This window comes from Abramis brama, assembly GCF_963993115.1.
Source record: "Abramis brama genome assembly, chromosome: 8".
Taxonomy (NCBI): domain Eukaryota; kingdom Metazoa; phylum Chordata; class Actinopteri; order Cypriniformes; family Leuciscidae; genus Abramis; species Abramis brama.
The window spans coordinates 40,258,862-40,283,266 of NC_139970.1; the positions used below are offsets into that span (position 1 = coordinate 40,258,862).

Consider the following 24,405-nt stretch of genomic DNA (forward strand, 5'->3'; position numbering starts at 1 on the left):
ATAAATGTGACCAATATCAGGAAAAAAATCATATTGGCAACTCATTAACACTCCCCCTCCCCCCTCCCCAACACATCACCATCGCTCAAATCTCTGTTTGGAGAACAGACTGTGCACACCTTGACCTTGCCGGGCTGAGATCAGGTAATGTCTTATCAGTCTAATAGATAGTGTTGGAGGTGTGACTGACTGCACTGATAGAAGAGCCCCTCTGACATGAGAGAATCGCCACTGAGACCAGATCAGCACAACAGGTATGAACCAGTCCTTCTCGCTTTCTCCATTACAAAAAAAGGACTATAACAGTTTAAATTATTTGTGTAACTGCTGGGCATTTGAAATGTCGTGTATTCGGAAATAGAAAATAACACAAATTAGATATTTTTGATGTTTCAGAAGTTGGCAGTGAGATTGACTTCTGCTTTAGTCGCCTGCATTTCACATTTGTTTTTTTTTCCGAGACAAAGATGTCAATAGAGTTTCAGGAGAGATCCCAGCAGTGTCTTATACAGTTTGAAATCTCAAATATGAGATTTTTTTAATATGAACTGTTTGAATTTTTATCAAATTCTTGCAAAACAAAACGATATGAGCTGCTGTTGACATTACGCTGCTTTGTAATCTAACCATTCTTAGAAAAAAGGTTCAGTGGTGTTCTATATAGAACCTTTTCTTCTAAATCAGGATTTCAACAGTTGTCTCATTTTTGTATTTCTATTATTTATTTATTTTTCCATGGTGCATTAATGTTTTTAATTTTCCTGTACTAATTCATCAGACATAATCAGTTCAGGTCTCTTAATAATCAGTAACTAGCTCTGTTATATAATCAATATGAAGTGTCAGGTTAATAATAGCATGTAGAAGTTCTCACACAAAAGTAATGAAAAGAAAAAAAAAGAGTTCAGCATTACCACCTCTTCAGTTCTCCTCTAAAATGTATTACAGATAAGATAATGTTGTGTTTTGTCATAAGGAGAAGTTATTTGATGGCGTTGCGAGGTTGAAAATACCTAAAGTTATTACTCTGTAAAATTACATTTCAGATACAGCCAAACTGAAGAATGAAGAAAAATAAAAGTAAAAACACAACATCAAACAATGCTGATAAAGGTAAGAACTGTAGTGCACTGCATGCATGTCTAATTTTAATTGCTCAGTATCTGCAATTACATGTACATAACAATTAAGAAAAAACAAATTAGTTTGATGTTTTACTCAGTGCAACTAATTTTCTATCACACACTTTTCTTACAAAACAGATGCTGATCTCAAGTGAGTATTTTGTTATTTTTTTACCTAAATTGATCCATATGTAGCATCTGGACTGGATCTGGATCAGACACACACAAATTAATTATTTTTAATGAATAATCCAGCAAACTCACTCTCCCAACAAAGATCTATGAAACTTCCCCCAAAACTAACATCCCAAATGAAGCCAGTGTCTTGTTACAGGACACATAAAGACTGATAATACTTTTTACGACCCCAGAATGAATTTGCAGAGAGTTGTGAATCTCACTTAATTCTTGCTGAGAAGGAGAAATTAACCCTTTTAATCCTATAGATTCTATTATATTCTATATATAACCACTTCAGAAATGTATAAACATGTATCTAATTTTCCCATCTCATGATTTTCCTTTTACGTGGTTTGGCCTATGTACTCTTTTAAACTCTTTTGGGTTAAGTGTTTAGTCAATGAAATCTTGTTCATGTCACACGTAAAGTTGTCCCATGTCTCAAGCTCATATACTGGAGTCCCTAATCATAGATTTTGACTACTTGCTCTTAGCAGTACTGTAAAGTAAGACATACCCCAGAAATGTACATTTCTTAGAATTAATAAACAATAAACACTGAGTGTTCATGGGACAAACAGGTTAATTGATTGTAATATGAATTTACAACATTAAGTTAATTCTATTAACTAATCCAAATATTCATATATTATATTCTTATAACAAGTTATTATTGATAATTAATATTTCTTTAGAGCTAATTTGCTACACATATTATTGATGCATGATATAACAAGAATACACCATTTATAAAAAACATTTCTTAATATTTTATTTATTTGATTAGTGCTTTAGATATGTGTTGTTGTTAAGTGGGTTGATAATATAAAGTGGTTCTCGATGAAAAGGGGAAGAGAAAAACTAAAATTAGAAAACTAAATAACAATCAGAATAACAGTGTGACTGAAAATACTATTTATTGTGCATTATTTACATAATTATTTGTACAGATACATGGTATTTATTAATTAATTAATCAATTGATTAATTTGAATTATACATTTAATTACTGTGTGCATTTGTATTAATGCCCTCATAAAGGTTGTGCATGAAAATAAATTTTCAGGTACAAACAAGTATCTGAATTCTTTCTGTGTTTGAAGGAAGGGCAGCGATGAAACAAAAGAGAAAGCTCTGACCGTTGGATTCTTCCAGCTGGTGAGTGTCTCGATATGATTCTGCGGTTCAGATTGATCTAATTCTTGATTTTTCTCACACATCACTGTTTGTGACCTCTGCCCAGTTCCGCTTTGCCACATGGAAGGAAGGCGTGATGATGGCGGTGGGAAGCGTGTGCTCTCTGGTCCACGGCGCCGCGTCCCCTCTCATGCTGCTGGTGTATGGCATGATGACCAACACCTTTGTGGAGTATGAGCTCGAGGTTCAAGAACTGACCGACCCCAACAAAGCCTGCATTAATAACACCATTACCTGGCTGAACGGGTCTGTGGTCGAGCGGCCGGACAACACCACCACACACTGTGGGTGAGTGAGGATGTTCAGGACACCGTTTAAGGCATACACATGATTCTGTCCTCACGACAACCTTTCTACTAGAACCTACTAGAGGGAAATGTATTGTTCTGTGCAAGAGCCAAGGATGTAGTCCACTCTGGACATTCTACTAACTATAAGTAACTTTGCTATTACATGTCAACTAGCTCTCATTAGAGTATTAGTTGGCTGTTAAAGGTATAGGGTTTAATTTTGGAGAGGCTATACACAGTATATACTGTATATACATACATACAATACATACAGGATGGTACAAACATTGTAAAATGTGTCACTTTGCATATGCATTTGTTGAATGTAACAGATGTAATACATAATCAAATGATACATTATACATAATTGCATTATACAGTAATACAGTATATTGTAAATGCTCTCTCTCTACAGTGTGGATATTGAGGCTGAGATGACCAAGTTTGCATTTTACTATGTTGGAATTGGAGCTGGAGTCCTTATCCTGAGTTATTTTCAGGTACATGAAAACCTTTTTACTGTACGTGGCCATCTAGATGAATGCACTTCAAGGAACTGACCCAATATTAATGTCTATCTAATATAAGAGATGCAATCATGGTCCTAATACACATCCATTCATCTCAGTAGTGTTGCAGGAGAACCTCAAGAAGAAAGTTTGTGAATTGACAGTATTCATGGGTATGCACTCTGGTTTCAGATCGCTCTCTGGGTTTCTGCCGCCGCCAGACAGATCCAACGCATCCGAAAAATGTACTTCAGGAAGATAATGCGCATGGAGATTGGCTGGTTCGACTGCAACTCCGTCGGGGAGCTGAACACGAGAATATCTGAGTAATATTCAAGTCTTTCTGTGCTATCTTACACTATTGTTAGCCATGTTCATGAATCTGTTAAATATCAAAACCTCAAAACGTGCATCTTGAAGAGTGATCAGAGGTTTCTGTGGACGATAAACCCATTTTTAAAACAATTTAGGAAGTTGTTTCATTTAGCATGTTTGTTACTTCTTTTTTCATGTAGTGACATTAACAAAATCAACAACGCTATAGCAGACCAGGTGTCCATCTTCATCGAGAGGATCTCAACATTCATATTTGGTTTCATGGTGGGATTCATTGGCGGATGGAAGCTGACGCTGGTGGTGATAGCAGTGAGTCCTCTCATAGGACTGGCTGCAGGACTCATGGCAATGGTTGGTATCACCACAGATCGTTTAATACGAAGGAGATGAACCACTTGTAGAATTCAGTGTACAGTACCTTGAATGCAATGTAAGTCGCTTTGGATAAATGCGTCTGCCAAATGTATGCTACCGGTCAAAAAATTGGTGCTTTTGAGAAAAGTCTCTAATGCTCACAAAGGCTGCATTGACTTAATACAGTATTGTTATATTGTGAAATGTTATACAATTTTAAATAACTGTTGTAATCTATTTAAAACTGTTATTTATTCATGTGATGCAAAGCTACTCATTACTCCAGTCTTCAGTGTCACATGATAAAAAAATATGAATCATCTATTATTATTATCAATGTTGAAAACAGCTGTGCTGCTTAATTTGTTTGTGGAAAACATATTTTTTTCTCAGGATTCCTTGATAAATAGAAAGTTAAAAAGAACAGCATTTATTTGAAATCTTTTGTAACATAAATGTCTTTACTATGACTTTTGCTCAATTGAATGCATCCTTGCTGGATAAAAGTATTCATTTAGTTCAGTTTCAGTTTCCCCCAAAAAATTAAGCAGCAAAAACTGTTTTAACAATGATAATAATAAGAAATGTTTCTTGAGCAGCAAATCAGCATATTTGGGGAGTATAAGCATTAAAACACCTTAATTATTCCAAACTTTTGACTGGTATTGTAAATGTCGAAAAACAAATGGGAGAAATCTCATGGCAATCGTCATTTAAAAGAGGTATTTTGTGTTTTTGTCAGCCATATAGTTTTGATCCTCCCATCAAATTTTTTTCTAATCTGAGAGTGTTGTAAAATAATCTAAATGTGTTTTATCGATGTGAAGGCTGTGGCGAGGCTGACGGGTCGTGAATTGAAGGCCTATGCTAAAGCCGGAGCGGTGGCCGATGAAGTCCTTTCCTCCATCAGAACGGTGGCTGCCTTTGGAGGAGAGCACAAAGAGGCAGAGAGGTACAGCACGCCCTCTCTCTGTCAGTGTAACCCTCTTCACTTCTGGATACTCAAAGTGAAAGAGGATATTCAATCAGAAAACACTGAAAACATTGCACTTTCATCTATCTGAAATTATGTGTATTATGCTTGAAATGAAGGGGTTGAAATAGTAAAAGGGATGGTGATTCTGTCATCAATTTCTCACCCTCATGTCGTTCCAAACCCATAAGACTTTCGTTCATCTTCAGAACACAAATGAACATCTTTTTAATGAAATCTGAGAGATTTCTGTCCCTCCATTGACAGCTACACAACTATCACTTCAACGCTTCAAAAAGTTCATAAAACGAATCCATGAATTGAGTGGTTTAGTCCAAATTTTATGAAGAGAATCGATCGCTTTATATGTTGAACAGATTTAATTTAGGCTTTTATTCACATATAAACATTGATCAGCGAACATAAACAGAAGCTCAACCGAACCTGCTTGACACACAAGAATGAACCTCATTGGCTCTTGCTGAAGCTCAAACGTGCTTCGTAACACAAGAATGAACCTAATTGGATCTTGTGGAAGCTCAAATGTGCTGCGTAACACGAGAATATTTTTACATATGCATCTGCTTACATATGATATCGCTTTTTTTTTTTTTTTTACTTGTGTTTTGATCCGGAGATTCAGTACTCTTTCAGAAGATGTGTAAAAGAAACTGAAAACACGGAAAGTCGGAAAATTCCACCAAGGAACATGAACTAATAATGTGTTAATGTTAATAACTAACGAGACTTTAGTATAAAGTGTTACCAGTTAATTTCTTTCAACTTGAGCTATACTATTAAATGCTTTTTCTTGTTTTCTTTTTTTTTGCACATCAATCTAAGATTAATTATTTAGTCAATTTGTATACAATTGATTATGAATGATAAAGTCTTGACACTTTTCTGGGTGTTTTTTTCATTTAAAAAAATGGCCTCTGTAAAGTGAATTTTATTTTCCACAGGTATGACAAGAACCTCATTGAGGCCCAGGTGTGGGGTATCAAGAAGGGAGCGATCATCGGTGTGTTTCAGGGCTACCTCTGGTGCATCATATTCCTGTGTTACGCTCTGGCTTTTTGGTACGGCTCAAAACTGGTCATTGAAACCAAGGAGCTCACACCCGGAGGCCTCGTTCAGGTATGACATACAACTGTGAACACAAAAGGAGAAATTCTGAAGAAGGTCTTTACCTCAGACAAGGCTATTATATGACTTCAGAAGAGTTGGAATATAGTGCACAAGTCATATGGACTACTATTTTTGTCTTATGTGGAGCTTGACAAACGAGGTCATTGTGAACTGTCTTATCGAAAGTAAGTCTTTTGTGTTACATGGAAAATATAAAAGTTTTGGAATGACATGGGTGTTACGTTTGGCAAGGCAGACAAAGATGATGGAGAAGCAGGGAGAGGTGGATCTTAATATCAGCCGATTAAACTATTAATAAACAAAACAATGAAGATAATCCATAAGATATGATAAACGTTAACAGCTTTGGTTTACACTCAAAGACAATACAGGCCAATGAACTGAACAAAACTCAGGGCTTTAATATGCACAAGATAATTCGCAACTCAACTAGAAACAGGTGATGAACATAATTGGTAACCATAGAAACAAATAATGAGGGGAAAAAAGGAAACAGGAACAGAACACATAAGGTAATACAAACTTGACAACATTGTCAAAATGATCCCCGTTCACACGGATCCGCGAAAACGACTAGAAACGCTGTATTCTGCTGTCAGGCCAGTAGATGGCGATGTCACTTTGTAAAGAAACACTACACACCTATAGACTGAACATGTTATGTGCATGACGTCACTGTTTTCCCAAATTTGTGTTTTTGTAGTTTAGACAGGGACAACATTGGTATCGTTTTCAAAAGTTTGCTTTTTCAGGCCCCCAAAATGCAGCTGTCGTGTAAATGAACGTCCTAAAACGTTTTAAGTTGAAAACGGTGTTATGTAAACGGCCCCTAAAAGTCTGTAAAACAGAATGAAAACCTTACAATGGGTTAAATAAATTATGGAAATTTTTATTTTGTTTCTTTATTTCATTTTTGAAATTATGATATTTTATAGTATATTATATTTATTTTTTTGGTTACACTTTATTTTAAGGTGTCTGTGTTACTTTGTAATTATGCATTTAAGTACTATATAATAAGAATTAACAACATGTACTTACTATAGAGTTAGGGTTAGGGGTTGGTTTATGGTTAGTTATTCACAAATATGCATAATTTACTGCTATTACTACAGTAACTACATTTAACGTGTAATAAGGACAATGTAAAATAAAGTGTTGCCTTATTTTTATTTTATTTTATTTTATTTTTTCTGACCAGTCATTTTATAGATCATTGATTATTGTTCTGACATTTTTCCAGTTTATTTAGGCAGGGTAAGTTTATTAATATGGTAATTCAAAATACTTTACATAAAAGTGATTTAAAATAATCATAAATAAAGGTAAAAATAATAAAATAAAAATGTATTAAAAAGAAAGAAAAAGAAAAGAATGATACAGAATGTTTTTATTCTCCACAGGTCTTCTTTGGTGTTCTTATGGGTGCCATGAATCTGGGCCAGGCCTCTCCTTGTCTTGAGGCGTTTGCCTCTGGTCGGGCTGCAGCCAAGATTATATTTGACACTATTGACAGGGTGAGAATAACACACACTCACAGTTCTTCTGACAAAAATCAATGAATTTAATTCTTTCAGCTTCAGGGAAAGATTAATCACTGTCACATCCTGTTCCCATACAGGAACCAGAAATCGATTGCTTCTCAGAAGAAGGTCATACGTTAGACAAAGTTAAAGGTGACATTGAATTCCATAGCGTTCACTTCAACTATCCCTCCCGTCCTGAAGTAAAAGTGGGTTATGTTTTTAGCATTTATTCTACTATAATATTTACATTAAACAGTTACATTTTATCCAGTATTGACTGACCTTGTCTTGTGTTCAGATATTATATGATTTGAATGTTGTGGCCAAATCTGGCGAGACCACTGCATTTGTTGGACCCAGTGGATCAGGAAAGAGCACAACGATCCAACTCATCCAGAGGTTCTACGATCCAAAAGAAGGAATGGTACAGTAGTTCAAATCAGTGTTATTTTGGTATTATTTTTATATTATTATACTAATTATTATTATTATTATTATTATTATTATTATTAGCTTAATCGGTTATTAATCGGTTATTATTATCGGTTTTCATTTTAATTTTAGTTTGAGTTTTAGTCAGTTTTTTTTTTTTTGTCAGTATTATTATTATTATTATTTGTATTTCAGTTTTTGTAATTTTTCATGTAATTTTTTTTTCAGCTTTATTTCAATTACTGTCATTTGTTAATAGTTTTAGTTTTACTTAACAATAAAAACACTAGTTCAGACCCCTTAAAGAATTTTGCAGCTCATCAATTATTTCCAATGAATAAATAAAATGAATAATGCAAAAAAATATTGTTAGTTGATAAAAGATAGTATAAATGCCAGTTTAATGCAGTAAATCTAAAATCTAGTGTTGAAAATGTGGTTTTGTATCAGCATTTATTGTTGTCATTTTTAGGTCACCCTGGATGGTCATGACATCAGAAGTCTGAATATCCAGTGGTTGCGCTCCCTTATTGGAATAGTGGAACAAGAGCCTGTTCTGTTTGCCACTACGATCACTGAGAACATCCGATATGGCCGACGTGGAGTCACCATGGAAGAGATTATAGAAGCCGCCAAACAGGCCAATGCTTACAACTTCATCATGGATCTTCCACAGGTGCCAATTACTGTACAAGATCAGAACATGCATTACCTTACTGATAAAATACACAAAGTAACAGAGGAAGTGCATGATGACAATAAAGAGTTTTATCCCTTTTTAAAAATAAAATTCTCAATTAAAATATATTTTTATATATTCGCTTTGCATAATCAAACTAAATAAGTTTTGACACTGTCGTTTTGTGCAGAAATTTGACACACTGGTCGGCGAGGGTGGTGGACAAATGAGTGGAGGGCAGAAACAGAGAATCGCCATTGCTCGAGCACTGGTCAGGAATCCCAGAATCCTCCTGTTAGACATGGCCACATCAGCGCTGGATAATGAGAGTGAGGCTACCGTACAGGAGGCCTTGGACAAGGTGAGTTTTATAACATCCTTAAACTGAGACCAAATTTAACAACTTCTACAGTTTTCAAGCTACATCCACCAAACTCATCCTGCCCTGACTTGCTAACGTATATCTCTTCTAACTGAGTGGATTAATGGATTTCCTGTAGCTGACAATCATAAGCAAAAGTCTAACCACTATTTAGAACACATTAAGAAGCCCTAGCAACTCCCTAGCAACGACCCAGCAAATCACTTAGAACTCCTTAAGTGCCCAGCAACACCCTAGCACCACTTAGAACACCTTAAACACCAAGCAACACCCTAGCAACCACTGAGAACACCTTAACAAACGCACAGCAACACCCTAGCAACCACTTAGAACACTGTAAGCACCCAGCAACCAATTAGAACACCTCAAGAACCCAGCAACCATTTAGAACAACTTAAGCACTGAGCAACACCCTAGCAACGACCCAGAACAACATAGCAACCACACCTATATATATTTCCATGTTTTTGCACACACTCATTCAATAATTTTTTTTAGGCTCGTCAGGGAAGAACGACTATCAGCATCTCACACCGTCTGTCCACAATCCGCAACTCCGATGTGATCGTGGGCTTTGAGCATGGACGCGCTGTAGAGAGAGGCACGCACAGCCAGTTACTGGACAGAAAGGGAGTGTACTTCACCCTAGTCACACTCCAGAGTCAAGGAAAGGATACAAACTCTGATAAACCAGAGAGTGAGTACAGGGAGTTTTGGGAGTCTTATCCAGGAATTCAGATCACTTGCATACTCAAAAGCAATTGATTACCAAAAGATGCAATCATTCACGTCATTGCAAACCTGCATGTTGGTATTTTTCTGTGAAACACGAAAGGAGACATTTTGCAACATTTAATCAATGAATTTCATGCATCATATCCTTCAGTGTATTTTTATGTTTATTTTGGGATAACGCTTAAAAAAAATGCTTATGAATAAAAAACAAAAAAATAAAAAAAACTTATGAATTTAAGAAGACATGGACATGTGCATAAACTATGATGGAAGCACATTTACAGAATAAATTCCTCTGTGCAACAAAGCACTGTGATTTTGCCTCAACAGATCATGTTATTGGATAACTGGACTAACCAGCAGACCAATCTCATTGCACAGCATCTCAAATGTCCTGTGCTAAACTTTCCCTGTCATCAATGTAATTTGATATTATGACCTACCAGAAGTGTCTCACATGCTCAAGTTCCCAAACATCAGGCCTCCGAATGCAAGATACATGACAGCGTTTGTTATTGTGTTTTGTCTATTAGGTAGGGGGGAAATAAATCACAGGCTTCCCCGGTTGCAGCAACTTTAATTGTTATTATTGATACTTTGTGCCAGATTCCCAGTAAGGGATGATTTTGTTCTTTTGAAAATGTTTGTGATATTCTATTTAAGTTCACAACTTTGTATGTACAGTATATTATTACAGTACATTATTCTAAGGAAATGCAATAGGTAATATAGCATATTGGTGTGTTGTCCTTTTTGGGAATTGTAAAGGAAAATATCTGCATGAAGATACTAGGTTTTGAGGGTGAATGACAGTATTTCAGTTTTTGAATGATCTGTTTCTTTAAACACTAACACAATATTGAATCACACAGCTGCTGAGATCACCAGTCCAGAGGAGGATGGACTTGAGAGAGTAAGAAGCTTCAGCAGAGGAAGCTATCAGAGCAGCTTAAGGTACGTGAATGCCTCATGTTTAATATTATCTTGAGGAGTGTCCAAAATGTTCTCTTTTAATTAAAATTGCCTTTCCTATAGGCGTTCTTTGAGACAGCGATCTCATTCTCAGATGTCAAACAAAATTCCGGATGTCATTTCTGGAAAGTTAGAATTCCACTCAGACCTTTTCGAAATGGAGGAAACTCAAGCAAACAACAAGGTCTGGAACTGAATATAGTTGAATATAGTATCGCCCATGTAATAACACCCCGTCTTTCTATATTTATAAAGTTCTCTATCTTGTCATGCAGAAAGGCAAAGGTGATGCTGAAGAGGTCATTGAACCGGCTCCTGTGGCACGAATCCTGAAGTATAACCGTCCTGAGTGGCCGTATATGCTGATGGGATCTTTAGGTGCTGCCATCAATGGATCGGTCAACCCCATCTACGCTCTTTTATTCAGTGAAATCCTTGGGGTGAGTGCTGAAAATTCAGTTTTGCATTACAGGAATACATTACAATGTATTCAAATAGAAAACTATTGTTTTAAATGTTAATTTTTTTACGATATTACTGTATTGCTGTTCAAATAAATGCAGCCTTGGTGAGCAAAAGAGACTTTAAAAAACATTTTAAAAAATCGTTCCGATCCCAAACTTTTGAATGGTCGAGTACATTTGAAAAAAGGATCCAAGCTATTTCTAGAAACCTGGTGATGAGCTCTTTTGATTCGACCTGGTAAGCAATTACTTGGGAACCACTGAGAACGACATCCTAGGTCTAATGACATCTAAAGCCTAACATCCTAGCAAACAACACTAACGTTTTTACAAGAGTTTTCCACAAGCAAAGACAACTCACTTTACCTACAGAACATTTTCTGCAAAAAATCGAGCATAAATTGTACAGATTTTAAATTTGACTTGTATTTATCAATGATAAAATATTTTCTCTTACGCAAGATTAATAAAAAGAGAAAAACATAAGCAATGTTGATTCCACCGAAAACACTGCTTCCTAAAATGCTTAGTTTTTCTCGATTGTTTACACACATTTTCTGAAAGCATGCCTCATATTCTCAGAACTCTACACACAAATCAAAAAACACACACACAATGGGCAAAACCCCTCAATTCTCCTGCAAAATGAAACTTTACATTCAAAACAATGTTATTTCTTCTCAAAATGGTATTTTGTTTTCAAATGACACACACAAACCATCATATGAATAGACATTTATAAGAACCAGTTGAACACTGATGTGCTCAATGTAAAACACTATGATGAATGGAAAACACTTCTTCTCCATTCATCATAATGACTTAGGCCTTTTTTTTGTTCAGTGTTACACTTACAGTTTTTCTCGATTGTTTACACACATTTTCTGGTACTTGAGACACAATGACCACAACATGTAACTCATTCACCAACCCCCTGAACCAATTCCTCTAAACTACAAGCACAATTCCTGCTTTACACTCAAATTGCAGTACTAAAACACACTTTTTTCAAAACACTACACACAATTCTCTGCTTTTGGCACAATTTTCATGCAGAAAATTTCTTGTTTTCACAAGGAACACACTGCCATTCAAATATGCGCACTGACTCATCACATGGGCAAACACCCGTCACACAGTTTTACAATTAGCAATCAGAGCTTTAGCATAAAAGGGCAACAGGTCAGCTCTTCAATGGAGCAATGGATGCCAACACTGGATTTTTTTTTTTTTTTTACTGTAACTGTATACAGTCAATTCTTCTGTTGCTTTGTATATAGACCACTGTATGTACAACTTTGTGTTGGTTGGGATGTACACTGTGTACATTGTTTTTGTGGGGAAAATAAAATATATTTGTTACCGTGTTTTTGTGTGTTCTGAGTATAAAAACAATATTCTCAAATATTTTACAACACACTTATGTATGTACTGTCTGTAGAAAGTGTAACACTGAACCAAAAAAAGGCCCAAGTCATTATGATGAATGGAGAAGAAGTGTTTTCCATTCATCATAGTGTTTTACATTGAGCACATCAGTGTTCAACTGGTTCTTATAAATGTCTATTCATATGATGGTTTGTGTGTGTCATTTGAAAACAAAATACCATTTTGAGAAGAAATAACATTGTTTTGAATGTAAAGTTTCATTTTGCAGGAGCATTGAGGGGTTTTGCCCATTGTGTGTGTGTTTTTGGATTTGTGTGTAGAGTTCTGAGAATATGAGGCATGCTTTCAGAAAATGTGTGTAAACAATCGAGAAAAACTGTACTACAGATAGTACATACATAAGTGTGTTGTAAAATATTTGAGAATATTGTTTTTATACTCAGAATACAAGTACAAATAGAGTACAAATACAGGGTAACAAATATATTTTATTTTTCCCACAAAAACAATTTACACAGTGTACATCCCAACCAACACAAAGTTGTACATACAGTGGTCTACATACAAAACAACAGAAGAATTGACTGTATACAGTTACAGTAAAAAATAAAATAAAAAAAATCCAATGTTGGCATCCATTGCTCCATTGAAGAGCTGACCTGTTGCCCTTTTATGCTAAAGCTCTGATTGCTAATTGTAAAACTGTGTGACAGGTGTTTGCCCATGTGATGAGTCAGTGTGCATATTTGAATGTCAGTGTGTTCCTTGTGAAAACAAGAGATTTTCTGCATGAAAATTGTGCCAAAAGCAGAGAATTGTGTGTAGTGTTTTGAAAAAAGTGTGTTTTAGAACTGCAATTTTAGTGTAAAGCAGGAATTGTACTTGTAGTTTAGCAGGATTGGTTCAGGGGGTTGGTGAATGAGTTACATGTTGTGGGCATTGTGTCTCAAGTACCAGCATTTGTGTGTAAACAATTGAGAAAAACTGTAACATTCTTTTGACTAAGAACTGACTTTTCGAACATTGCTTTTTTACGTTTTCATATTTCTTTAGTGTGTAATGTTGCTGTTTGAGCTTGAAAAAGGCCTGCAAAGTTGCAAAGCACAAAGTCACTCGAAAAGTAATTCTCTATATCAGTAGTGTGCACTGTTTCTGAACTCCCTGAAACGCCTCCTTTGTAGTCTTGAGTTTTCTTCTTGGTCATAGATGTCAATATTCCTCGTATAAATAATTAATAAATAGAAGTGTATTTTTGGAATTACGTTTAAAGATGCTAGTGGTGCAGATATTACACATCCTTAAATCTTTAAGAAGTATAATCTTTTATTAAACACAGGAATGTTTAACAGTATCATTGATGCTTTTTCAGACGTTCTCCATTCAAGACCTGGATGAACAGAGGAGGCAGATAAATGGGATTTGTCTTTTGTTTGTCATCATAGGAGTCCTGAGCTTCTTTTCACAGTTCTTACAGGTATTTCCACATTTCTTTAGTGAAGTTTGCATATCTACGTTTTATCCTTTCCCATGAGTAATCTGTATCGTGATAATACAGCAGATCGCTGATACTGTGATATGTTATTGCAGGGCTACTCATTTGCTAAATCAGGAGAGCTGTTGACCCGTCGGCTGAGGAAGGTCGGCTTTCAGGCAATGTTAAAGCAAGAGGTTGGCTGGTTCGACAACCCTTTTAACAGTCCTGGTGCTCTGACTACCAGACTAGCCACTGATGCATCCATGGTGCAGGGGGTGAGTGCCAAAAGTTACCCAAAAATACAACATTTTTTTGCTAAACTGGTATGCTGTAAAGCTGGTAAAAGCCACTGATCTATATAAATGACTGGATTGCTCATTGCGTTCTAAACTGCTGTCAGACAGTGAAGCCACTGGAAGTGTGCATCATGGACTTGCAGCCAAAACACTGAACTAAAATCACTCGATTTGCAGCGTATCAGTTGCACATGAATAGTTAAGATATATATATATTGTATGTACATTAATTGATACTTCGAACGTTATGTGCAATTTGTTGTCTCTTTTCGGGCAGGATAAGCGATATATATAAATCGTCTACTGCACACTGCCGACTCTATGCACGCATTCATGCAGGAAATATTAAGCATGAACATATATCTGGGATTATTAGCAAAAATTAATTAGAATACACATTAAATATGACAATACATACAATCCCCGATTATGAAATTGCACTATACTATGTTTAAAAGGTTTACCATGCATTATCTTGCTTGGAGCGACAGTATAAATGCTTGGAAATAAAGCTTCATGTCTTTAAATCCAAACGCAGTCAGCGTCATTTCTCTGAATAAGTTGTGAGGCCTGTATATTATTTCCTGATGTCTTTTTTTTTTGTTGACCAACATCCACTTCAGACTCGTGGAGATCTTGGGAAACTTTAAAAAGCCACAGGTCAGCTAAAATGCCTTACAAAGCATGAATCTGTATTCATAATTCATTGCAATATAAATATGATTTGTAATATGAATGCTTCAGTCCTTCAGCTGATCTGATATTTGCTACTGTAACAAAGATGAATGTAACTTTTAATAAGCAGGGGAAATTCCCAACTTTAAACCAATAATCATTCAAATGTATAGGACGTTTGCATAGTAAGAATGTAGGGAATGTTTTCTCATTAATTCCTATTAAATCAATAGAATGTGAAGGAATACTTGGGAATGCAAATATGGCGGCACAATGGCTTCACTTTTTATGACTTCATGAGCAATACAGTCATTTATATAAGACATTTTTCATGCTCCTTTTCAACATCAACATTACATACTAAAGAAATTAGAAAATTAAAAAAAGGCATAATATGACGCTTTAAAATGCAAAACAGGTTTTTCTTAAAGGTGTATCTGTGAACTTTGTATGATACACAAAAACAAACATTTCTAGTAGACCTTAGGGGGATAAATTACATGATAAATCTGTATGATATGCACTTTTAAGATTTATATCATTTATATGGTTAATTGTGTGTTTGGTTGTTTAATCAATGTTCTCCTCACCAAAGGCTACAGGCTCACAGATGGGCATGATTGTGAACTCACTGACCAACATCGGCGCTTCCTTCATTATTGCGTATTACTTCAGCTGGAAACTGAGTCTAGTGGTCACCTGCTTCCTCCCTCTCATTGGGCTCTCCGGAGTTTTTCAGTCTAAAATGTTGACAGGATTTGCTAATGAGGACAAAAATGCATTGGAGGCTGCTGGACAGGTAAAAGTCATGTTAAATAAGGTCTGATGTACTCATGCATGTATATTTGCTGCCTCAGTGAGAGCATGAATGTCGCATTTGAATATGCAACCAGTGTAGTCAGATTATAAATGAATTACTGGTTCTTTTTAATGAATCCTTGCAACAATCAGCCTCAAAGTCATAAGTTATTAGTTTGAAACAATCTCATGACTCAGTAAATCAGTCAGAGTTGTTCTTGGCTTACTTCTACAAGTCATTCACAGAGGTGGACAAAGTACACAACTTCCTTACTTGAGTGAAAGTACAGATACTACTGGTCAAATATTACTCCGTTACAAGTAAAAGTTGTAAAGACCGATTTTTACTTAAGTAAAAGTACAGAAGTACTCGTTTTTAAAAGTACTTAAGTATCAAAAGTAAAAAGTAAATGTCAATGCATTGTTTTATTATTGTTGCATTATTGTATGTAATACTTACAGTACCTTATGCCTCTGAATCTATGCATGCCTATCTATGACTCATATCAATATCAAATGTATTTCTCGAACACAGTTCCAGTAGTGGGATTGAATGTGAGATTGAATAAGTGCACTCAATAACATCCACAATAGTTTCGGACACCCAAAGGGCTGTTCCCTCAAATAGTGCCCTATTTAAAGTTTTTTGGCTTTTAGTGTGAATATGTTAGCCTTACTGTTAAATATAAACTAGTGTGCACCAAAACAATGACAAAATTTGCATTTAGAAGACCAAACCCAACGTTGAAAATGAAAATCGGGTTGATGTTAGAATCCAAGATTGACATTAATCTCCAACGTTGGACAGACATTGCATTGTGGTTGAAAACTAAAATCGGGTTGACGTCAGAAACCAACATCAGTCGGGTTCTGACGTCAATCTGACTTTCATTTCCAACCAAAATGCAACCCCTGCAACCAAAGTCATCCCCTGACTGACATTACTACTTTTTGCTCAAGGACCGTGACAGAATTGTAGTGGAGTAAAAAGTACAATATTTGTCTTTCAAATGTAGTGAAGTTAAAGTAAAAAGTTTCCAGAAAAAATAATACTCAAGTAAAGTACAGATACTCAAAAAGTGTACTTAAAGGGGTGGTTCAGGATTTTGGACATCGGACCTCATTTCCAAGTTAGCCTGGGTGTTATTTATCAGTGGAGACAGTTTTCAACATTTTTCATCCAGTCCTTCCAGTTGCATAGTTCGCCGGTGCTAGGCTGTCGCGAGTCAACGGTATCTGCTAGCCTGCCATTAAAAACAGTTTTACCCACTCCACAGTACACCGAAAGCAAATAGATTATAACGCCAGACTATCGATGTAAATGTCTGTTGAGAGAATAATGTTAGAAATCAAACTACTCTTGCATCTCAATGATCGCATTACATTTACAGGAACTAGTTTCTCAGCATCGGCAGAATTTTACTTTGCTCCGGTTAGTAGTACTGCGCCGAAAAGTAAACAGAACAGAAGCGCACTACAGTCGGGACGTCTAGCTAGCTAGTAGTAGCCTCTCTCGGTTGCCTAGGTAACTTAATATCACTCCACCGCTGCTGTAGACTATGCTAATAAATACAGGGAACAAAGTATAACTATTGCAATGCGATGCAAGAGTAGTTTGATTTCTAACATTATTCTCTCAACAGGTCCAAAATCCTGAACCACCCCTTTAAGTACAGTACTCAAGTAAATGTACTTTGTTACTGTCCACCTCTGGTCATTCATTTCATCGTATTCAATTCAAAATAAAGCAAGAAATCTTACTGTGTTATGTGTGTTAGTATGCATATAAATTGTACTCTGCGTTTATACAGGTGTCCGGTGAAGCTTTGAGCAACATCAGGACCATCGCCGGCTTGGCCAAAGAGAAACACTTTGTGTCTCAATATGAAGAGCAACTAGAAACGCCATATAAAGGGGCCAAGAAAAAAGCTCATGTTTACGGGATCTGTTTCGCATTCTCCCAGTGTGTCATTTTCATGGCCTTCGCTGCCTCTTTTAGATACGGCGGCTATCTGGTCAGTAATGAGGGGCTTCCATACATGATGGTGTTCAGGTTAGTGCTTAGTGCTGTCATTCATCTGTAACTTTTATGCATTGCACTGTAGGATGGTGCTTTAAAGCAGATATGGAATTGGAAATGATTGCATTTGTGGTGTAATACTAAAAAATAATAATGATTCTTATGCCTGGTATTTTTTTTTTATATAAACAAAGATTGTGGTTAAAGTAACATGCATATGGACTGTACATTACTGCACATATAAAAATTAACATCAGTGAGGATTATTCACGGAAGGGAATTACTTAGTAGATCAAGTCTTTGGTGGCATTAAAAGATGCTGTGTGTGTGTTTGTTCCTCAGAGTCATTTCAGCTCTCGTGACCAGCGCGACTGCCCTCGGCAGAGCTTCATCTTTTACGCCAGACTACGCCAAGGCTAAGATTGCTGCTGCCCAAATTTTCAAACTGTTGGATAGGGTTCCCAAAATTAACATCAGCAAAACAGAAGGACAAAGTTGGGTAAGAGTATGTGTTGTCCCCCATCTGCTAGCTTCTACCGTTTTCCTTACTTCCACCATTTGCCTTCTAAAGACATCAAAACCCAACTTTTCAAGGTTTGGCTAGTTAGCATGGTCTATGTATCCCCTGCTAGTAGAACTACACCATTCAGTGGGCAAATACCATTTTTCTCCATTGGCAGCCATTCACAATTAGCCAATATTTCAAATCACACTGACTAGTTGTCTGATTGAAATGTGGGTTGATCCACTAACTCCTTTTACTGTTTGCATGGTCTACTTCTAGTCAAGTATGATTTTAATTTTTAAATTTAAATTAAATTTTACCTTAAGTTTCCCCCATTACTAAGGGTGACCCGATCAGGATTACTGATCGTCGATCACAGGGAGCAGTATTTGCCGATACCGATCACCGGTATCGTTCTATTTGTAGCCTTCTTTTTATCAAGTAGAATTATTTATAGGAATGCTCTAATCAAGATTTTTACAGACATTCGGTTTTTTTGGGTTTTTTTTGAGGGGGAGGGCTAATTTTTGTTGACATTTTTCACCAAAAATATAATTATCTCCCCTCAAGGTTTGATCATGCAGTGCATTTTTGTTTTTACAATTGGACAATTTTGTTGTGCAATAGCTTACACACAACACAGGCCTGATTTTTAAACGTTGAATTGAATTCACAAAAAAAAAGTAAACAGTGAGTAAAAAATAAGAACAAATAAACAATTTACAAGCAACAGCACAAATAAATAAAATACTAGAATAAAGAGACAAATGAAATAAACAGTGCTTTGGGTTTTTTTCAGGTAGGTCTAACAGTAGTATTGAGGTAAGAAATATTAAAGAAATTGAATAAGGAATCAAATGTAAAATAATACTGTATAGTTTTCGCTGAATAAATTAAATACAGATTAACCTTACAATTAAAGTTACAAAAGTTATTCATTCAAGAGCAGTGAGTGTCATTAATGTTAATCAAACAACAAAAGGCAAAGAAAATCAGAGACTGCAGCAGGATTATTAGAATAAATGCACAAATCCAATATACTGTTACACACAGACTTACACTTATTTCAGTGATATCTGTCATTTTATGAATTTTATTCCCCAAAATAATTGCTTACAGACAGAGTCAAAATTTGGAGTTTGTGGAGTGTGGTTTTTAGTGCATGTCTATTCTCTTTGAGATCATCTACATGCTAGTGTAAAAGTTGCCAGTATTTGCTTTTAGCAGATATACTTTAAAATGTTCAGTCTTTATAGGAAAGGACAACAACAATAATATTGATGACTCCTCTTATTTCGCCTTATAAAATGTATTGTCGTCTTCCATCCTGTTACAGGATGACTTTAAGGGCAGAGTGGAATTCAAAGGGTGCAGGTTCACGTATCCCAGCAGGCCAGACACCCAGGTTTTGAGGGGGCTGGAGGTGTCAGTACATCCAGGACAGACTCTCGCTTTTGTGGGCAGCAGCGGCTGCGGCAAGAGCACCAGCGTTCAACTGCTGCAGCGATTCTATGACCCGGATGGAGGACAAGTGGTATGAAACCACATTTACTGCTTATTTAATGTATTTCCTCTGAAATGGCTTAAAGGGGTGGTTGATTATGATTTCACTTTTTTAACTTTAGTTATTGTTATGTTGCTGTTTGATCATAAACAACATCTGCAAAGTTACAATGCTCAAAGTTCAAAGCAAAGGGAGATATTTGCTTTTAAAGAAATTCATTTTTAAGGACAACAACAAACGGCTGGTAGAGACTACACAACATTCCTCCCGGGTTAATGACATCACCAAACCCTAGAATTTACATAAACCCCGCCCCCTGGACACGAATCAAGACAGAATAGGCTAATCAATGACTAGAAGATAACTACTCATAAGCTAAATAAATTCATCAACTAACTATTCAGAAACGTCCTGTTGCATTCTTCTTGAGTCTCTCCATCATTGTCTGAATCCGGTTTGAACATAAAAGGCTAAAAGTTTTTGAAGTTTTCAGTGCATGTCTGTGTGAGTGCAAGCTGTTGTAGCTCCGCCCCCTGTGCTGGGAGCAGCAGCTCATTTGCATTTAAAGGAACAGACACAAAATGGTGCGTTTTTGCTCACCCTCAAACATTTAAAATTTTAACATGCTATATAAAAACATCTGTGGGGTATTTTGAGCTAAAACTTCACACACACACTCTGGGGACATCAAAGATTCAGAAGTAAGCAGTAAAACACAAGACATCTATTTTAAAATAATCATGGCATTAACTAAAGGAACTGCTGCTACTATTAAAAAAAAATCTCTTAACAATTTCATACTCATAATGCGAGGAAGCATTGTAAAATCCTTGATTGTGACGCAATCAATTTCTAATTAGGAAGCGATTTCCTTTCCTGACAAAATGTAAAAATGTTTCCCAAATCAAACCATGACTTTCTCTCATTGCCCTAGCTGATCGATGGACGTCCATCTGAGAGCATCAGCGTTCCCTTCCTGAGGTCTCAGATTGGGATTGTATCCCAGGAGCCAGTGCTGTTCGACTGCAGTATCGCAGAGAATATCCAGTATGGTGATAATTCTCGCACCGTGAGCATGCAGGAGATTATAGAGGCTGCGAAGAAGGCTTATCTGCACGATTTTGTGATGACACTTCCTGATGTAAGTTATGCATTATCATGACTGACAATTTAAATTTACACATATCAAGTTTAATTTGGCTCAACGTCGACATGAAATGTTCTTCGTCCATTTTATTGTCTGTAATCTAATGCATTTACAAGTAAAACAGAGTATGCAACAAGAAAAAAATATAAGGTCAGTTAGCCATACTTTACTAACCAGTGGTCATGCACTATTGATACAAATAGGAAATTGATGTGGGCAATTACATTTTTATGAATGATTATGAAATTTGGAATAACAAGCAAGCACTGATGAATTCTGCACATAATAAGACCAAGAACATGCATTAAGGGTTATGTTTTAACCCTATAAAGCATTATATTTTCTTAGGCCTCTAAATACCAACATGATCTAAACTTTGCTGAAAAGCCTGTTGGACACAATCTACTACATGTCGTCTGATTGATAGTTCATACTTTTAAATAAATAAAAGGCATTTTAGTAAAAACATTCTTGGTCGTGATTCAATCTTTAATAATCGTTGCTGTTTAAATAATCTTAATGATGAACTTTTATATTGTTAGTAATATTTCAATTTAACATTCACTGAAGCATCTTAGGATTACTTAGGATTTTTTTTTTTGTTGATAAATCGTGCTAAAATGTGAGTATCACATGATCATCAGGCTTTTGAGGAAAGTTTATTTGTTCATCTCTCAATCATCTTTGTATTGCATTGCATTATATATTTTGCCACCACAATAAAAACTACAGAGCTTTCATCTGATAAAACTAAGCATTTAAATATCATCTAAGATATGTTTTAATCGGGTGAAAGAGGGACATTTATATGCATTTTATGTACAGTAAGTAGTCTGTTATACTGTCATAAAAATCTCATTGATTTATATTACAAGCTATCAGATTTCATCTGACTTTTTGTCCATATAAATATCAGTAACTGCACCAATTTGCATATTTTTGCTCAGTTTGGGCCCCTAATAAAACGGAGGTGCTTTTTCCTCCTCAAGTATGAGCTCCATATTCTCACCATATCACTATATGAGCCATAAAAGCCTAATGTATCAAATTTAAAATTTGACACAAAACACATTGATTTTTCTGCCAATGATTTCACATGTCTGAACTGTAGAAATTATTGCTTAACCCTATTGTGTTTTTCAGAAATATGAAACTCAGGTCGGTGCTCAAGGCTCTCAGCTGTCCCGCGGACAGAAACAGCGTATAGCGATCGCTCGAGCCATCGTCAGAAACCCTAAAATTCTGCTGCTGGATGAAGCCACCTCTGCACTCGATACTGAGAGCGAGAAGGTAAAACGATATCAATGTGTGAATGCAAACTGTGTCTATTTTTACACACTTTCACTATATTGTCAGTATTTTTGAATACTGTTTAATGCACAAAACGCATTGGGTTTTGAATCTTCAGACTGTTCAGGCAGCGCTGGATGAAGCTCGGCTGGGACGCACCTGTATCGTCATAGCCCACAGGCTTTCCACCATTCAGACCGCTGACATCATTGCTGTGATGTCACAGGGTGTGGTCATTGAGAAAGGGACCCACGAGGAGCTCATGGCCAAGAAAGCAGCTTACTACAAACTTGTCACCACAGGGGCCCCTCTTAGCTAAAAATATATAGTGTTTGGACAAGACTTATAGTCCTGCCTCAAACTCACGCTATTACTTGAGCCAGTGTTGGCTTGTCTGACCCAGTCGGGCCGCTCAAACAGATTGCAATTGTTGAGGTGTTTATTGATATGTATTTATTGAGAAGTGTGTTTTTATTATGTCATGACAATATCCTTGAACTTCACTTTGTTTAAATTATACTTATTTCATGTTTCATTTTATTTTATTTGACAGGGACAATGGACAGTAAAAAAAACTGTCCCAGAATTTAATTTAAAAATTTCATTTCATCTGCAGTCCCTGGGCAGAAAGTATCAAATCACATTACATACAATATAATAACCCACAAGAGAAAAATATACAACACATTGTCTATCATTTAACAATAAATGCAGCAATATTACTACCAAAAAATCTCAATATACATCCTATAAAATCACATAATATTACAAAATCAATCCCCCATAATTATAAAACCTTGACAAAACAGGAGTATTTAATGATTACAGACCTGACTCCTTTTTAACCACATTTTCAAATGCAGCTTGAACTGTGTCAATGTATGACATTGTCTAATAACAATTGGTAAGTTATTCCAGTTTTTAACAGCTCTTACAGAAAAAATTGATATGTGCGGTTAGTCAACATGGATGAGTCAACCTCTGTATTAAAAAAAACTGAATGAAAATGCATTGTATTATAATGTTTGACATGCAAACAATTGATTTGTGCAAAAAAGGTTGTAAAGTTTCTACTTATTCTAGACATTACTACATCAGTTATGTACTAAGTAGCTGAAGATATGGTGTCCTTGAACTATAGTGGCAATTGAAGTGGACTGATAACATGTTCTTAATGACTGATATGTTAATGCTCAGTCATTGTTGCATCATGTGTGATCTGTTTGTAATTTTTTTGGTGTCTGTCTATCTGTCACTCTGCAGATGCTTTGTCTTTGTATGTATGATTTTGTAGGTATTGTATTAAAAAGACCTTTATGAAACTGAATGTGAGTCTATGTGAATGAAACATTCAGATCTATTCATTTAGGCTTCTTTGAGTAGTATTTAGACAGTTCAGGTAACTTCAATGAGGAGCAAATACCTTTAAGTAAATTGTGCTCATTTAGTTTAGCAACAATAGCATGGCATTATTTATTTATTGCTTGTTTAATGTCTAGACAATAGAAATTGTATGGTCACAAAGCTGTCATAAAGATTTTTAATGATGATAAAAGTATTTTGTAAACTTAAATACTACTCTCAAACTACCTAAAATGACTTTAAAGTGGCCCAAATACTGGTTTAAGAAGTTTTTGCTTCATCTGGGTAACTGAGTAAAACACTAGGAGGCTAAAATGTAGATAATACATTTTAGATGAGAGTTTAGTATAGTGTAAAGAACAGATGACAACAAACAGCTTAATATTGAATATTGTGTACATGTTTTAATATATTGCATCAAGACTTGCTCTAAAGAATAGAAAACACTCTGAAATCCCTCTATGGTGATTGATTATATTCAAATTAAAATAAGTCATACTTATTACATTTCTAGCATTTATCTACATGTAGGAAGATAAGACTGCTAAAATATAGGCTACAATACTGCATTCATATTACGATAAATAATTGATTATTATTTTATCTCTACTCGAACCACATTTGTGGTCAGCAAATCCTCTGT

The 24,405-nt window shown here is 35.8% G+C and overlaps 1 protein-coding gene across 1 annotated transcript; it reads left to right on the forward strand.

Moving 5' to 3' along the window:
* Nucleotides 1–1,064: 1,064 nt before the first annotated feature.
* Nucleotides 1,065–23,725, forward strand: abcb11a (ATP-binding cassette, sub-family B (MDR/TAP), member 11a; the record flags this gene model as incomplete). The annotated part of the gene is made up of 27 exons (XM_084121344.1): nt 1,065–1,113; nt 1,263–1,275; nt 2,408–2,462; nt 2,548–2,789; nt 3,207–3,291; nt 3,493–3,626; nt 3,816–3,987; nt 4,818–4,942; nt 5,926–6,100; nt 7,516–7,629; nt 7,734–7,844; nt 7,937–8,062; nt 8,543–8,746; nt 8,940–9,110; nt 9,630–9,828; nt 10,739–10,820; nt 10,902–11,022; nt 11,114–11,278; nt 14,061–14,165; nt 14,279–14,440; nt 15,732–15,935; nt 17,746–17,987; nt 18,297–18,453; nt 19,796–19,993; nt 20,898–21,104; nt 22,254–22,400; nt 22,519–23,725. 27 exons carry the CDS (start codon nt 1,065–1,067, stop codon nt 22,717–22,719), a joined length of 3,966 nt encoding a protein of 1,321 aa, XP_083977470.1. The 3' UTR covers nt 22,720–23,725.
* Between the last annotated feature and the right edge of the window lie 680 nt (nt 23,726–24,405).